The 14,954-nt window shown below is 41.4% G+C and overlaps 1 protein-coding gene across 1 annotated transcript in view; it reads right to left on the reverse strand.

Moving 5' to 3' along the window:
• Dicer1 (dicer 1, ribonuclease III) overlaps positions 1-14,954 on the reverse strand; it is a 67,548-nt gene that overhangs the window by 19,196 nt on the left and 33,398 nt on the right. The window contains 9 exon segments of the mRNA XM_051196547.1: positions 819-972; positions 1,168-1,381; positions 1,493-1,672; positions 3,395-3,534; positions 4,396-4,471; positions 5,287-5,419; positions 6,980-7,134; positions 7,795-8,037; positions 9,708-9,840. Of these exon segments, the coding sequence (XP_051052504.1) occupies positions 819-972; positions 1,168-1,381; positions 1,493-1,672; positions 3,395-3,534; positions 4,396-4,471; positions 5,287-5,419; positions 6,980-7,134; positions 7,795-8,037; positions 9,708-9,840 (1,428 nt within the window).

Raw genomic sequence — 14,954 nt, forward strand, 5'->3', positions numbered from 1 at the left:
AACAAAATTTAAATATCAAAAATATATTTCAAGAATTTGAGAACAAAAACTATTTCTATTAAGTAAAACAAAAAATAGGCTCTCCATTTTCTTCACTTGTTCTTCTAAATGTCTTTCCTTTGACAATATGAAATCTAAATTCCTTCAAGTACTTGTTTCATTAACACAATCAAAAGAGAAAGCTTAGCAACATCCTATAGAATAAATTCTTTGTAAACTACTGTTAAACATAAGACATCAGATATAAATTACATTTCCTCTGATAGTGATAGTCTAGTGAAATCGTTAAAATTTGATTTTGGGATGGGGGGTATAAAGTGAAGGTAGGGGGCACGAATATGCATGAATGTTAAGTCAGAGTCTATCAACCAACATGTTAATTCTTTGTAAACTATCCAGATTTAATTTATTGTCTTCAGACTTATCACTCCCTAAATTTTTTTGGCAAAGACAAGTACTCTTGTCATCCTCCATAGGCTTACTAACAATAGTCCCCTTGGAAAGCTTCAGGTATAAACACTGCTACCAATGTGAAAGACTTGGGAATTAAAGGGGTAACTTTTCTTTTCCTTCTTCGTCTTTTTTTGGGGGGGGGGCTATCAATATTATTTACATGAGAAATAATACTTTTCACAAAGTAAAACCTTTCACCTACAGCGTTTTTTGAGTTCTTGTCTGAATGAAGTGAACTGGAGAGATGTGTTCATCTCACTAGAACTCTCTATATGCTGCTGTCACTGCCCACACCCTCAGCCATTATGAACAAGCACACCTTTTGCAGCAAGTACCACCATTTTCTTTTCCACTGAAACACCTACCTTGGAATGATAACTGCATCTTGGTAATCTTCTAACTTAAAAACAAATGGTGTTTCTTTTGAATACTTAGTGCTGGGAATGCCTATTCGAGCTTCAGACTTCTCAATATCCTCCATGAATGTAAAGTCAATGTCCAGAGTGCTAGAGTCATTAACTTAAAGAAGAAAAAGACTCTTTAGCATGATAAATATAACACAGATAAGAGTCCTATGTAAGGTACACTAAAGCAAGTCTCCAGCTATCAGTCAAGAGTATTCATAAGATACACACTAAGCTAGTTACCAGCAACACTCTCACTGTCCAGCCACAATACAGTAAAGAGACACAGATAAAGCAGGCTCCTCCTTACCAACATTAAGAGGTAGAACACAGTATGCTGACTCAGCGCCTGTAGGTTTAAACTCTAGGGCAGGTTTTTCAAGCCGAAGAATGTGTGAGAATATATACTGGTGGAGTCTTGTAATCAGCTCGAGCATTTGTTGAGACAGTGTGAAACCAGACTTCTTCAGCTCAATGGATATGGTGACCTCTCCAGAGCGTGTATACACAGGAAAGTGAGGAATCTTAGCAAAAAGAAAACCACCTTTTCAGTCCAGAGGCATTTGTACTGCATTATAGTTTATTCATCACTAGGTACCAAGTAGCACTTCCAATAAACATAGTGAAGGCTCTACCTGAGGTATGGGTTTGGCTGTCAGGATCCCAAAGCATCTTGTGGTGTCCTCAGGGGGGTAGAGTTTCCGTCGCCTGAAGTTGAGCTCATCAGGGAGGGGGGTAGTTAAGACCATCCCTATCACATACAGGTAACAAGGCTGATCAGGTTTGGGATAACTCTCCCTCAAGCACTCTGGGATCTAGAGATGGAGGAAAGAATTAAGCATCAAGCGCAAGAATAAATAACCTTTGTCCTAGATGCTGGCAAGAAATTTGTTAGGATTAAAAAAAAAAAAAAAAACTGCTCATTATACTTTTATGGAGTATCAAAAGTATGTGAAATGGTCTTTAAAAAGTCAGATCGATCTATTTCTTTTGACTGAAAAACATTTTTATCCCATGAGTTTTCAAACTACTTACACATTACACAGTATCAGAAAATAGACCAGTTTTTAATACTATGTATAACAAAGATAACATTCAGACATACTGTATGATTTCTAAAACTATTTCATTAAAAGAACATTTTCTCCACCATACAAATCATGTCTTAGCACCAATGGGACAAGAAGAATTATATTTTTCAGTACAAATAGAGGCACTTAACAGACTGAGTTGAGGTGTGTGCAAGAGGGGAGGGAGAGGAGAGAAATGGAAGGGGAAAATGGAGAGGGAGGAAATGTTGGAAAGAAAAGGAATCAGTTTTTGTCTCAGTTACTACAACGGGACCTCTTTCACAAATCAGTGTTACTTTTTAAAATGTATAATTACATTTGAGAGAAAGAATGTATGTGTGTGATGTCACATGTGACACACACACTTGTGGCAATCAGAGAACAGCCTGTCAGAGCCAATTCTCTAGGTCCTGGGGATTGAACTCAAGGCAATTGGCTCTAGTATAACTTTTAACAGCTCTCATTATGAGAGTGAATCACAATCAAATTAGCTCAGATTTTGAGCTTTCAATTTTAACAGACTCATAAATTAGGATGCTACAGCCCCGACAGTGACTGGCACACTGCACTGGTAGTTCAGTTATTCCTGTTAAGCGCTGGCTAAGAGACAGTTTTGATTATCAAAGACAAAATTGGTTGGTCCAGGAGGAAGCAAGGCAGACACCATGAGTCTCAGGAGACACCCCAAGTGGCATTAACTACAACAAATGTGTCCAACAGGAAGAGTGAATATGAAGGGGGAGAAGCTATACACAAAAATGGGTAACACTCAGGATTTGAAAAAAAGAATGATTTTTAAATCTTGAAAATACTTAGTTGGAGTACAGATATTTAAAGTAAAAACTGCAAAAACAAAGTTAAGAACCACATATTTAGAAGATAAAACACAATGAAAGTTTGCCTTTGTTTGGGAACCTTGTGAACTAAAAGATATTAATGTTTTAATATCAACACTTGAGTGAAGCAGGAGATGCTGACATCTGAGCTCTGCTGAGATGGCACAGGTCAGGCAGACTCATAGCCCAGCCACCTCCATCTTCTGATGCACCTCCCATCACCTGAAGACCCAGCCCCCTCCATCTTCTGATGCACCTCCCATCACCTGAAGACCCAGCCCTTTCAGCTACCTACTTCACCATGTGAGTTATGTACGGTCTAAGCAGCAAAGGCTGATAGGCTAGAACTGTACCACTAAATAAGTTAGTCAAACGGTACCGAGTAGAACTTAATAAATGACTCAAGCATTCTTTTGAAGGGCAAGACAAAACCAAACGACAAACCCAGCAATAGTTAAGTCATGTAAAGGGAGGCTCTGGAGGCACTATGCTTCAGGGGAATGTGCCAAGACCTACAGATGGGCAGAGACTAGGATCTGGGCAAACATCCAAGCAGAGCAATTTAGGATTTGATGTAGCAGGTAATAAAGTTAGAAAGGCTGATTTTTATTCAGTTCTAACCAATACTAACTGCTTTGGGGTAGCACTGCCTTCGCTTTGTAGACCCTGGTCTTCCTGGAACACTGGTTTCCTCTTCATCATGTAAATCAAGCTCTTCTTCATATTTAACAGTCTCTTTCCCAACTGGCATCAAATGTTCATCCAGTTCACCTAAGACATTAAAAGAGCTTATGTCAACAACCCAGTACATAAGTAACCTCAGACAGCACCATCCCCAGGAAGCAAGCAAGAGTGACAGCAGCTGAAGGCCCTTTGCCTTTAAAAATGGAAGAGAAGGCTCAGCAGTGAAGAGCACAAGACCCGGGTTCAGTTCCCAGCATCCACAAGATAGCTGACATCATATGCAATTATACTTGCAGGGGATCTGATGCCTTCTTCTGTCCTCCACAGACACCACACATACATGGTACAAATACACTAAGGCAAACGCAAAGCATGCATACACACAAAATAAGTCAACCTTAAAAGCAATGTAAAGTGACAACAGGTTGACACTGTAGAGGATCTATCTTTGACTATTGTATGTTCAGGAGCTCCAGTGGCGCAATAGGTTAGAACGTGGTACTTATATAATAGTTAGGTAGGGACAATTGTACGTTCAGCATGGGCAAGCCTGCAAATTCCAAGATAAAAATAAAGTATCAGCAGGCCAGCCCCACACATCCCTTTCAAACACAATTTTCTTCACCAATACAGACCAACCTGAGAGTCCAACAAACCATGTGGATGGCTCAGGAGCCAATAGGGCATTCTTATGTATTTTAAAAGGGTCAATACAGAAGCAAAAATTGGCAGCTGTTTTTAGTGAAGCTGTAAAAAGTCAAGAGCCCGGCCCAGTACCGCAGGGTTTATGAGTTATAGAAAATTCAATGTTAACCCTACCGAAGTACAGCAAAAGCAGCAAGGCTATGCCCTGACAAGCTCCAGAAGCCTTCAGAGGCCTCCATGTGCTTTTGTTGTATAATGGTCATTTTTTCCACTTACACTATGTTTTCAAAACATGCTACATACCAATTTTGTGCAGTTTTTCACAGCAAATGAGAGCTACCACTCTTTCAGCCAACCGTACACAGCCCATTGGTGGACCCTGAAAGCAACAACAACAGAACACTTCTAGATACAGTTTACCAAGCCACTCAACAGCCTTGGAACTTCTGCCCTGGTAATGTTGATGTCCAACTTGCCAGAACCAAGTATTTTACTTTGAAAACACCAACAATTTAAAAAAAGTCTAGTTGTTTTTTTGTTAGTTTCCCCAAATTTTTGGTGGTCCTGGGGGGGCATGTAATCTAGTGTCTCACCATGAGAGGCAAGGGCTCCATCACCAAACTACATCCCAATTCTGACACACCCATCTCTTAAAACCATGACCAATTAAAAAAAAAAAAAAAGATGAATTTTTAACTAAGATGAAACAAGTTCAGGTAAATGTGCATTTTAATAAAAATTTAAAATTTTCATTAATCAACAAATACAAAACAAAAACCTAAAGACATATTAGAATCTAACCACTATGGAACAGCTTTTCTGTGGACTTGAAATTACTCATTTGGAACATCTGCAAATTAGTATTGGAAATCAAGGAAACGGCAGTAGTTTACAAAAGGCAAATCTCAGCTGAGCAGCTGAACTACATTTAATGAATTCTGTGTCACTGCATGCAAAGCCACAGCTAACTGATATCTCAAAAAGATTCAAATTAGTAGAGCCCAAAGGGAACTTCCAGGTGGTCATCTGCTCAAGTTCTAAGAATTTGCAGAGTGTGATCTATAAAAACCTGAACACAGAGCTGACTATGTGACTTACAAATGATTTTTCAGAATATAACTTGGATGTCTTAAAGAAGCTAGACAAGCCCTAATGGCGTACTTCAATGCAAGTCATGTCTTTTTCTTAACTTACAACAATGGAGGCTCGAAGAGGTGAGTTAATCGGAAGATAAAGAGTTGAATAAAATGTACCATCAGGCAACTCTTGGGTTCTACATTTGGGAGCTAGATGAGTAAACGGATCACTTGGTAATCGAGCACAGTATCTGTGAAGAAAAGAATTCTGAAGTTGAATCTACAAAGGAGAAACTGATAGAAAACTGTCTCAACATTCACAACATCTGTTAGGCTGACATTCGCATAAGGAATGTTCTTCGATGCTTCCTGACCTTCAACAGGACAGAACTGGGCACTGGAAATGGATGTGTGTAATTAGGAATCTACATTATTTAATCTTATTTTAGTTAAAACTGAAGCTTGCATTTAAAGGGTCAGCCTGCACCTAGTGATACTGCACAATACAGAGTAGTGCTCTGAATTAGCAACGAGAGTGCACTACCAGTCTTGGCTTCTCAATCATCTTACACTTGCCAGCAGCCATGGCATATGTGAGGAAGGTGTCAGGACAGCGGGACAGCTTAGGGTTAAACCAAGAGACAGAAGCTCCATGGATGGTAGCACAAAATGGTGGCAGAGCAGGAAGCAGGCCCAGAGAAAACTGGTCCAAGGAAGAAAAGTGTTGGGAGGGCAAACAAACTCACAGAAGACCTGTGCAGCTGGGGTGCTCTGAAGACAAGAGAAGCCAACAGACAGGTGGGCTGAGCACAGTGAATCAGACTTTCTCACCATAGGAAGAGGGAAGTGCAAAGAAAAAAAGAAATCTAGAATGAACTGAACCTAGAGCCACCTAGAGAAAAATGGGGACAGCAGAAGAAAAGGATGATCCCTAGGGATGTGTGCATGTGCACACGACACATAAGTAAGCAGATGCCTGGCTTGGCTGACACACATGCCTGGCAGTAGGACACGCCAGTGCCTGCTGCGAGTACAGCTCATGCCCCTAAGTCCATTTGCCAGCACCGTTATCATTCACTCTCCATTAACAGGAAACAGAGCCTCACAGAAAACAGTCACAATTAAAACACAGGCAAAGAATGCATTTCACTTTACATTTTTGCATTGTGCAGTACTGGATTTTCCATTAACAATTAAGTATCATTATCATGAATTAATTTGAACTTCAGTATAATTTACTTTTCCCTGAGCTAAGAATTAAGAAAAAAACAGTTACAGACCTAGTTTATATATCAGGATAAATCTCATTTAAGGGCAAAACAAAGGAGCAAATGTAAGATTTAATTTACAATTTTATCTGAAAACTATTTTAGATTTTAAAATTCCGTCAGGATACTAAGGAATTCTCATCTGTCCTTCACCCAGAAAAACCATTAAAAAAACATTCTTTGTAGTCAAAGCATGCAGCTCAGGAGCACAGGGTCCCACCTGGCTGCCACATCTCCCCATCTTAGATCTTTCCTTGGTCTCAGTGACCTTGTTTTGCAACTCTTGAAAACTGTGGGCCTATCCTTTTGAGTCTGCCTCTCAACTCGAGTCTCCAGGAAATTTTTGTCAAGATTAAACCTAGCTTATAACATTTTTGGCTAGCATGTTCTGAAGTAAAACTGTGTCCAAGCTGTTTCACTGTAGCCATTGTACCTTTACTCTTCTTGGTGGTGGCACTGGCTGGTCACTGGGTATAAACTGCCACTTATTTACTAGTGGAGACAGACCAGCCTCCAACACTGACAAATGATCTCCTCCCTCACCTGTTAACGTGTCCAATGGCAGTGTTGATTGTGACCCGTGGACCCCCATCATCAGGCCTCAATACATATGGTGGGAAAACATCATCATCATCTACAACGGCATCCACGTCAGCCTCAGCACCATCCACTGACTTTGAACACTTGTTTCTTAAGATCTGAGCATTCACAAACAAGACATAGGGTGAGAACAAGTATTTTCTTTCCCACATTTTAACTTCCTGCCTCTGTGTTTATAGAGAAAACTCTCTACCCAGGCATGATGCACTTTCCTATATAACTCCAGTATTCAGGAGGCTGAAGCACAATGACTATGGGTTCTAAACCAGCCCAGGCTACACAATAACACCCTGTTCTAAACAAAAATAGTATTTTGATATATGCTGCGTGACACAACCATCTCTCCTAATATACTTCAAAAATTCCAAAGCCATTTGCTACAGCAAGGCTCTCCACAGATTCCTCCCAGCTCCAGACATATGGAAACATGCTGTACCAGGATTGTCTGGTACTGTGCGTGCACACACAAAGGACACTGTCAGTCTCTTGTTGGTAAACTACTCTCTCATCATTCTCTTGCCACAACTCAATCACTGGCCACTATGCTGTCCAAATGGACAGTGCCCTCCCCCAGACATGTCTCTCAAATGACCCACAGGACCTTTTGTACTGCTATTTTATCGGGGCATTCTAGGTCTCTGTAACCATCTCAACTTCCTTATATGTACACACTACTGAGAGTGCCCTCTGTAGAGCAACTTTTCTCTCTTTCCATGCATAAAGATAAAAAGGAAGACAGAGGAACTTTTTCATCACACCTTTTCTATAGCTTTGTAGGTCTTAAGGTCTTCTTCAAAGCTCTGAATCTTATCTGTATCTGCTAACATCACATAATTAGAGATCGGGGCTCGGGCTCGTCCTTTGGACTGAACATATGATCGATACTCCGTAGGCAAATCAAAACGAACAACCAAGTTGCACTTGGGGATATCCACACCCTCTTCTACAACACTTGTTGCAATGAGCAGGTTAGTCTCATGTGCTCGAAATTTCCTAAGTACCTGAAAAAAAAAAAAAAAAAAATTACGAGAAGCAATTCTAAGAAATTTCCCAATGAAAACAATACAAAATCATTAACAGTGAATCACTTTTGACATATTCCTTAGGAACACTACATCTCTAATGTAATCTAGGAATAATAACATTGTTACAGAAACAAGACCACAGCCACATGCCCACGGGCCTTGGTTTAATGACAGGACTTTTCACTGAATGCCTTCAGACTTCAGGCTTCTCTTTACTACCCACAAGTATATCTAACCAAGCAAGTGATGCAGTGAACCCCCTCCTGGAGACCTGCTGCTAGTCTGTCCTGTCACAGTGGCATCCATTGTCTGTGAGACTGTGTGGTGCCAACAACCCTGCAAAGAAGTCAGCGCTCCATCACTAAACTCTCCAAATGCACTTGGACTTGTCACAAGCAGAGCTTTGCTTATTTCTTAGCACCTGAGAAACTAGTAATTTAAAGAAAACAAAATTGATTAGAAAAGGGCAAGTGTTTTTCACACAAAATTTAAAATCACATTACCCTCTGTGGTAGCTGATCCTAATTAGTCAACCTGATGAGATCTAGATCAGATCATTTAGGAGACAAACCTCTGGCCCTCTTTGTAAAAAATGTTTCCAGGAGAGTTCAAGTGAGATAAAAAAGATCCACCTCAGATGCAGGCAGGGCAGCATCATTCCATGTATTGGGGTCCAGGTCTCAACAAAAAGAAAGTAAAAGCACAGGTCTTCATCTATGTGCTTCTTTCTACAGACAAACAGGGCCAGCTGCCTCAAACCCCTGTCATCATGCCTTCCTTTCCACAACAGAGCATACTCTCAAATCATGAATCAAAATAGATCACTCCTTCCTTAAGTTGCTTCTATGGGGGACTTTGTCAGTCATGAAAAAAGTAACTGATATTTCCCAACATAGTTAAATAGCACATGCTGCTCTTTAGACAGAGACATCAGACTGGCTCTTGGACTTCCCAGATAAGGAATCTGCTCAAAATGCTAAGACCACATTCCTGTAACATATTCTTCTGTTAATTTTAAGTTATACAGAAAACAAACAAATGAATTTTGCCTGCCATAACACTTAGATTTTAGCACCTTTATATGCAGTTTCCTTATAAGATCTTTAAAAGCTTGAACAATTTTAAGCTACATTTGCAGAACACAGTGATCTTAGATATACCAAAAAAGGCAGGCCTTTAAAGGCAAGCAAGAAAGACACTAGAGAAGACTACAGCATGTTGCTCTGCAGGTCTATGGAAGCTATAGCAATCATGGTCTCCAGGCTTCATTCTCCTATGAGGTGTAAATGTCACATAGTAGTTCCATAAAGGAAAATGGACTGCTTAATGACAATTAAGACAAAGTAATTCACCAGAAGCTACTATAATTCTAAGTGTATCAATGACTCTTAGTCATTTCATGAAAACAGCAGATCTCTTTATAACCCAGTAATGTATTGTACTATCACAAAGAAAGGAAAGGAAGGCAGGCGGAGGAAGGAGAAAGTGACACATGCTGGGGAACTATGAAGAAAGTTTGCACGGCCCAGGTCTCTCAGCACATTAAGAAGGAGGAAGGAGAAAATGAAGCATGCTGGGGAACTATGAAGAAAGTTTGCATGGCCCAGGTCTTCCAGCACATTAAGAAGCACTGCTGTCATTGTCACCTCCTCTTGCTTTCTGAACTCTGCTTCCATCTGTTTGCTGCGAGGCTGGTTCTTCCCAATGCCATGTCCAGTTATAAAGTTGCTACTGATGTAAGCCAGCTCTGGATCTTGTTTGCCAGCTTCCTTTATTAATCTAAGGATGTAAGACACACATGGAGTTAAACACTTTCAAGAAAAACACATTTTAACCTTTGGGTTTTCCTATTTTTTCTACTTTTAGTGTACACATGCACAATGCCTGCTTGTCTGTCTGTGTACCACATGTGCACGGTGCCTACGGAGGCCAGAAGAGGGCATAAGACTTCCCGGAACTGGGGTCACAGACTGTTGTTAGCCACCAATACAGTCACCCAACACTGGTCCTTTGGAAAAGTAGTATGCATTCCTAACCACTGAGCTCTCTTCTCCAGACCCTTAAAACCTAGTCTAAGGTTTTCTTTAGGACAGGGATACATGCCCAGACTTTATACTTGTTCTTGTCTTGCTTGGGTCAACATCCCCAACAGTTGCTCTAGCTTCACTTTTGTGTCTATGATAATCTGACCAAAAGCAATGTTGGGGAGGAATGGGGCTATTTCAGCTTACAATTCCAGGTCACAGTTCATCACTTGAAGGAAGCTGATGCAGGAACTCAAGGGTAGTCCAACTTGCTATTCCACACAGCATGAGTACCTCTGATCAAAGAATGTATTTCACAACCAAAGAAGTACAGCAGGGACAACAGAGGAGGCTTGTTGGAAAGCTCACAACCAGCTTATACACTTATATAGCCCAGTTCCACCTGCTAGGGAGGGTACTACCCACAGTGCATTGGGCCTTCCTACATCAATTAACAATCAAGGCAATCCTTCCCAACCCCAAACCATTTGGCCTAGGACAATTCCTTAATTGAGGCTATGGGCTGGGCATCTGCAATGACAAATACAAGGCTGGCTTACACTGACAAGTGAAAGGGTCACTTTACTTCCAACCTCCAATTCAGTGATGGTGACTTAACAAATTGGTGCCCCAGATTGGGACCAAGCTAGTGAGAGAAGCACGGACGGCTCACTTGACACACCTACAAGCCTCTCCTCTGCGGAGGGACTCAGAGCATTGAGTGCACAGTCTAACTTCATGCTCCTCCACAGCTATGACAGTGGCTCACCTATGCTCATCTTATCGACAGCAGGGTGAATAAAAGCAGAGTTCTTGGGAAAGAAGGGACTGCCATTGCCATTCAAATCCTCTTTTGCCTCCCCCCCCCCAAAGACATAAGTCACAGAGTTCATCCTGCAGAGTCCTGGGCTTTTCCACAGCAATGCTAAGGACTTCCCACCACATTGTTAGGATGGAGCCCCAAGCTATGGCCCCTTTCCCACCTGCTCCTTGGCTGTACTGCCAGAAACTCAAAGGGGCCTTCTGACTAAAACATGGAAAAGAGCTACAGGACGTATCACATTACACAGAAGGAAGGTTAACAGCCAGTGCTGCCATTACAGCTATTTGGAAATACCCACATTCAAAGACTCAGCACAGGATAAATGGTTCCACACCTGACCTAAGTGACTCCACATGGTCCCTCTGAAACCATGCTATATAGTATAAATTCCTAATAGAAAGTTGCATTTTCAAGTCAAACCATTCCTTTTTAATGTATACACGTAACAGGCTAATATCAAAGAGCTGGTAAAATGAGTTGCCATGTAGAGTATGGTTATCTTGTGCCCCCAGTCAGCAAAACCTTTCCTGGCCAGGACAGCAGAGTATTCTGGGGTTGGATGACTTTAAACACTTAGAATCAGAAGCTTCCTGATCCCTTATTCCAAGGTCTGTGTCATTATTGTGATGAATACACGATGTCAGCGACACAGAACAGAATCACAGAAAAACAAACAGCATGCCCCAAAGCCCCAAAACTGAAATAAATTACCTTAGAAATAACATGTCCTGTTAGTTTTAGTTTACATAAGTAAGCATCAGTTTGAATGTAACAGGAGATCTTAAGATGCACTTCAAGTTACTCCTAATTAAGAATATGTTTTGCCCCAAATTATCAAGCTGGTAGGCTTCAATTAGCTGAGAAATGGAAATACTAACAGGAATTTATTTCTCTTTAATGATGCTGACATGGAATTGCAAAGCTGAAGAAACATGCACATTAATAAAAATTCCTTGTAAGTAATAATAAAATGTTACGTATGTGTGCTGTTAACACTAAGCAGAAAATGATTGCTCAACTAATGTAGAGAATGCCTAACCATGTCCCAAGCCTGAGCCACCGGCTTCAAGGAAAATAAAAGAAGTGTCTACTGTCCTCAGCAAGTTGCTAAACTGATTAGCACAAACGTCTTTAGGATTTCTTGGCAGATGATGGAACAGGTGAGACGGCCCTGTTCCTGTGGATTTTGAAAGGAAGTTGATAGCTGTGTGCTGAGCTCCATGGTTCTCCTTAGATCCACATACAACACATTAAAATAATCTACAAAGCCCTATTAAGGTAAAAGCAAGCCACAAAGTGCTGAAAACACAAAGAAATGAAGATGTGTAAAAGGCACAAATAGCTCCTAAGTGGCCCAGATTAGAACACCTGGACAGCTGAATGAACAACATACTACTGGGTTATGATCCGAAATCTGGACATGGGGTCACACTGACCCAATAAATACAAACAGAAAGATAAGTGAACAGGATAAAAGAGTCAAGGGCAATTCCAAATAACAGGCATATGTACACTGCCTCCCCAGGAAGTGGAGGTTAGCCACTCCCTCCTTCTGTATACAGACTAGATGTGGAAACTTGCTTCCAAAGCATAAAATAAGAGGAGGAAACCTTCACAGTAGGAAAGATGGCAGAAACTAAGAGGAGGCTGATCATCATCAGTGACGGTTTTTGTTTGCCAGTCCCTAATGATATGGCCAGAAAGGAGCCCTACCTCCACAGTAAGTTTTGAAATCTCTATCCCTAGCTTAATGCCAAGACCACCATCAGCTAGTCCCAATGGAGCAGCAGCAGCAAATGAAACTGACCAATATTCCTAACCCTCAAAACCATCAAAAACAAGGAAAGACCGCAGAAGACTGAGGAAACAGAATGCTATAGGATCCCTGGGGGGGTAGGGAAGCTGAGATAGTGACACACACCTTTATCAAACCACTTAGGAGGAAGAGTCAAGGTCATCCTCAGCTACATAGTGAGCTTGAAATCAGCCTGCACTAAATGAGATCCTGTCCCCACTGCCAAATTAAATGAAAAGAGGCAAGCATGTAACCCCAGCAAATGGCTAAGACGAAGGCGCACTAGAGTGAGGCAAGTCCTGACTACATCTCCAAGTGAAACCACATGGAGGACAGGAATGGGAAATGGTGAAATAGGAACCCAGGGCTCAGTGGCTAGGACTGCACGAGTGCTGATCCCCTGGGTGAGACACAGGTCTCACTCATGGGGAAACTGATGAGAGAACACAGGACTCTATCCAACCGCTCTGGAGATCTAAGATTAGTTCAGAATAAACAGTATTAGGGAGAGAGAAGCTGGAGACAGATAGGATGTAAACTCGGGTCTGTCCAATGGCGGTACCTAGTGAAGCAGAACACTGCACTGAGCACGTGGGCACCACCTTCTGAGGCCACATCTACCTTCCCCCACACGGAGTGAGCGCTGTGACCACTGCTGTGAGGGTACACAGAAGGAAACTGCAGCTCTCAGCAGCGAGACTGGCTGGTGAGGGGATGAAGCAGCCTGTGTGTTACCAGCTTCTACTCTGCAGTCCAGGAGACTTTTCTTCCTCTAAACACAGGGGAGGAGAGACTCCAGATTGCACCAAGTTTTCCTAAGCTTAGCTTATTAGAACAAAACGTCCACTGTACCTTTAATTAGGTGCCATAAAGCCAACCCTCAGACTGCTCTTCATTCATCCTAACTCCAGTCACATTTTATGAAAGCTGATCACAATTAACCTACCTGATCCTTAAGTCGACAGAAAGTGACTGATTTTAGATAAACTTTTTCTGGCTAAATAATTCTACAATAACTGACACATCTCTGTATAAAACACACACAGATCCCAGCATGGGTTCTTTAAAACTCTCATAGAGGGGGCAGAACGAAGATAAACGCCCATTCTCTCCAAGCCCCAGAAAATGTTCATCTCTTTCCTGTGTGTAACGGCATAAGGAGTCTATCCACAGTGTGGCACCAAACTATGTCAGTGTTCAGCTTTTTTGCCCCTGAAATGCCTTTTTCCCAGTCTAAGACATAACACGCCCCCGCACCCCCCACTCCGGCCACATGCTTCTTGGTCCCCTGGCTTGCTTCCTGCTGGAAGTGCTCAGTTCTGCAGCTTGGGGACACCCGGGAACGTTATGATTGTAGAAAGAAATGGAAACCAGGAGTTGAGTATTAGGATTCTACAACTGTCTGTGCCACTGACTAGCAATTTAACTTTGAGCAAATCACCTTTCCTCCTGTGGCACTGTTTTTTTTTTTTTTTTTTTTTTTTTTTAGAACTAAGTGGCTAGATTAGATCCTCAGTGAGGTCCCTTCCAACCTGAATGTCCTGGTAAATATAATTCCGTGCGCCTCGAGTTATTTTACTTCATATCCATCAGGAGGCCCAAGCTCAGTGACCAGCAAAATCGCCTAACTGAAAACTGCCAGATGACTGCTATCCAATCCAATTTCCCATTACTCAAAAATTTCAAACTCCTAAACATTCAAGAAGCAGTTAAGAAAAAAAATCCCAATTACCTCAGGAAACAAAGCTTAATTTCTCCTCAGAGATGACTACTTTCAGAAAAGACTCTCAGGGATCCAACCTTGGCCAATTAATGGATCTCCCAGAAAAGTACACCCTTAAGTACAAAAAATAAGGACCCTCTTTAGGAAGAAAATTATAGAACCATTTCCAAAAAAAACCAAAACCGCCATACAGTTAAATGACCACCTGACACAGCTAAAGCACAGCTCCATGTCCAGGTCTATATTCAGGGGGAAAACAAAAAACAGATATTCATTAAAGGGATATAAACAGGGACTAACCATTATCTTCACTAATATTCTCAGAACTTTGTAACATTCTTTTCCAAGTCACTTTTTAACATGCAGTCTATAAACCAAACTAAACTGCAAATCTCTAAATTCTCACCAGTGCAGCTTTGAAGACTGAACCATGGTCCTTCCTATGTTTGCAAACACAAAAGTCAATACAGATGGCTTCCGTGACCTCAGAAGGCACAGGATTTTCCTCAGCAAGCAATTAGTAGAAGT

This window comes from Phodopus roborovskii, unplaced genomic scaffold, assembly GCF_943737965.1.
Source record: "Phodopus roborovskii unplaced genomic scaffold, PHOROB, whole genome shotgun sequence".
NCBI classification, from domain to species: domain Eukaryota; kingdom Metazoa; phylum Chordata; class Mammalia; order Rodentia; family Cricetidae; genus Phodopus; species Phodopus roborovskii.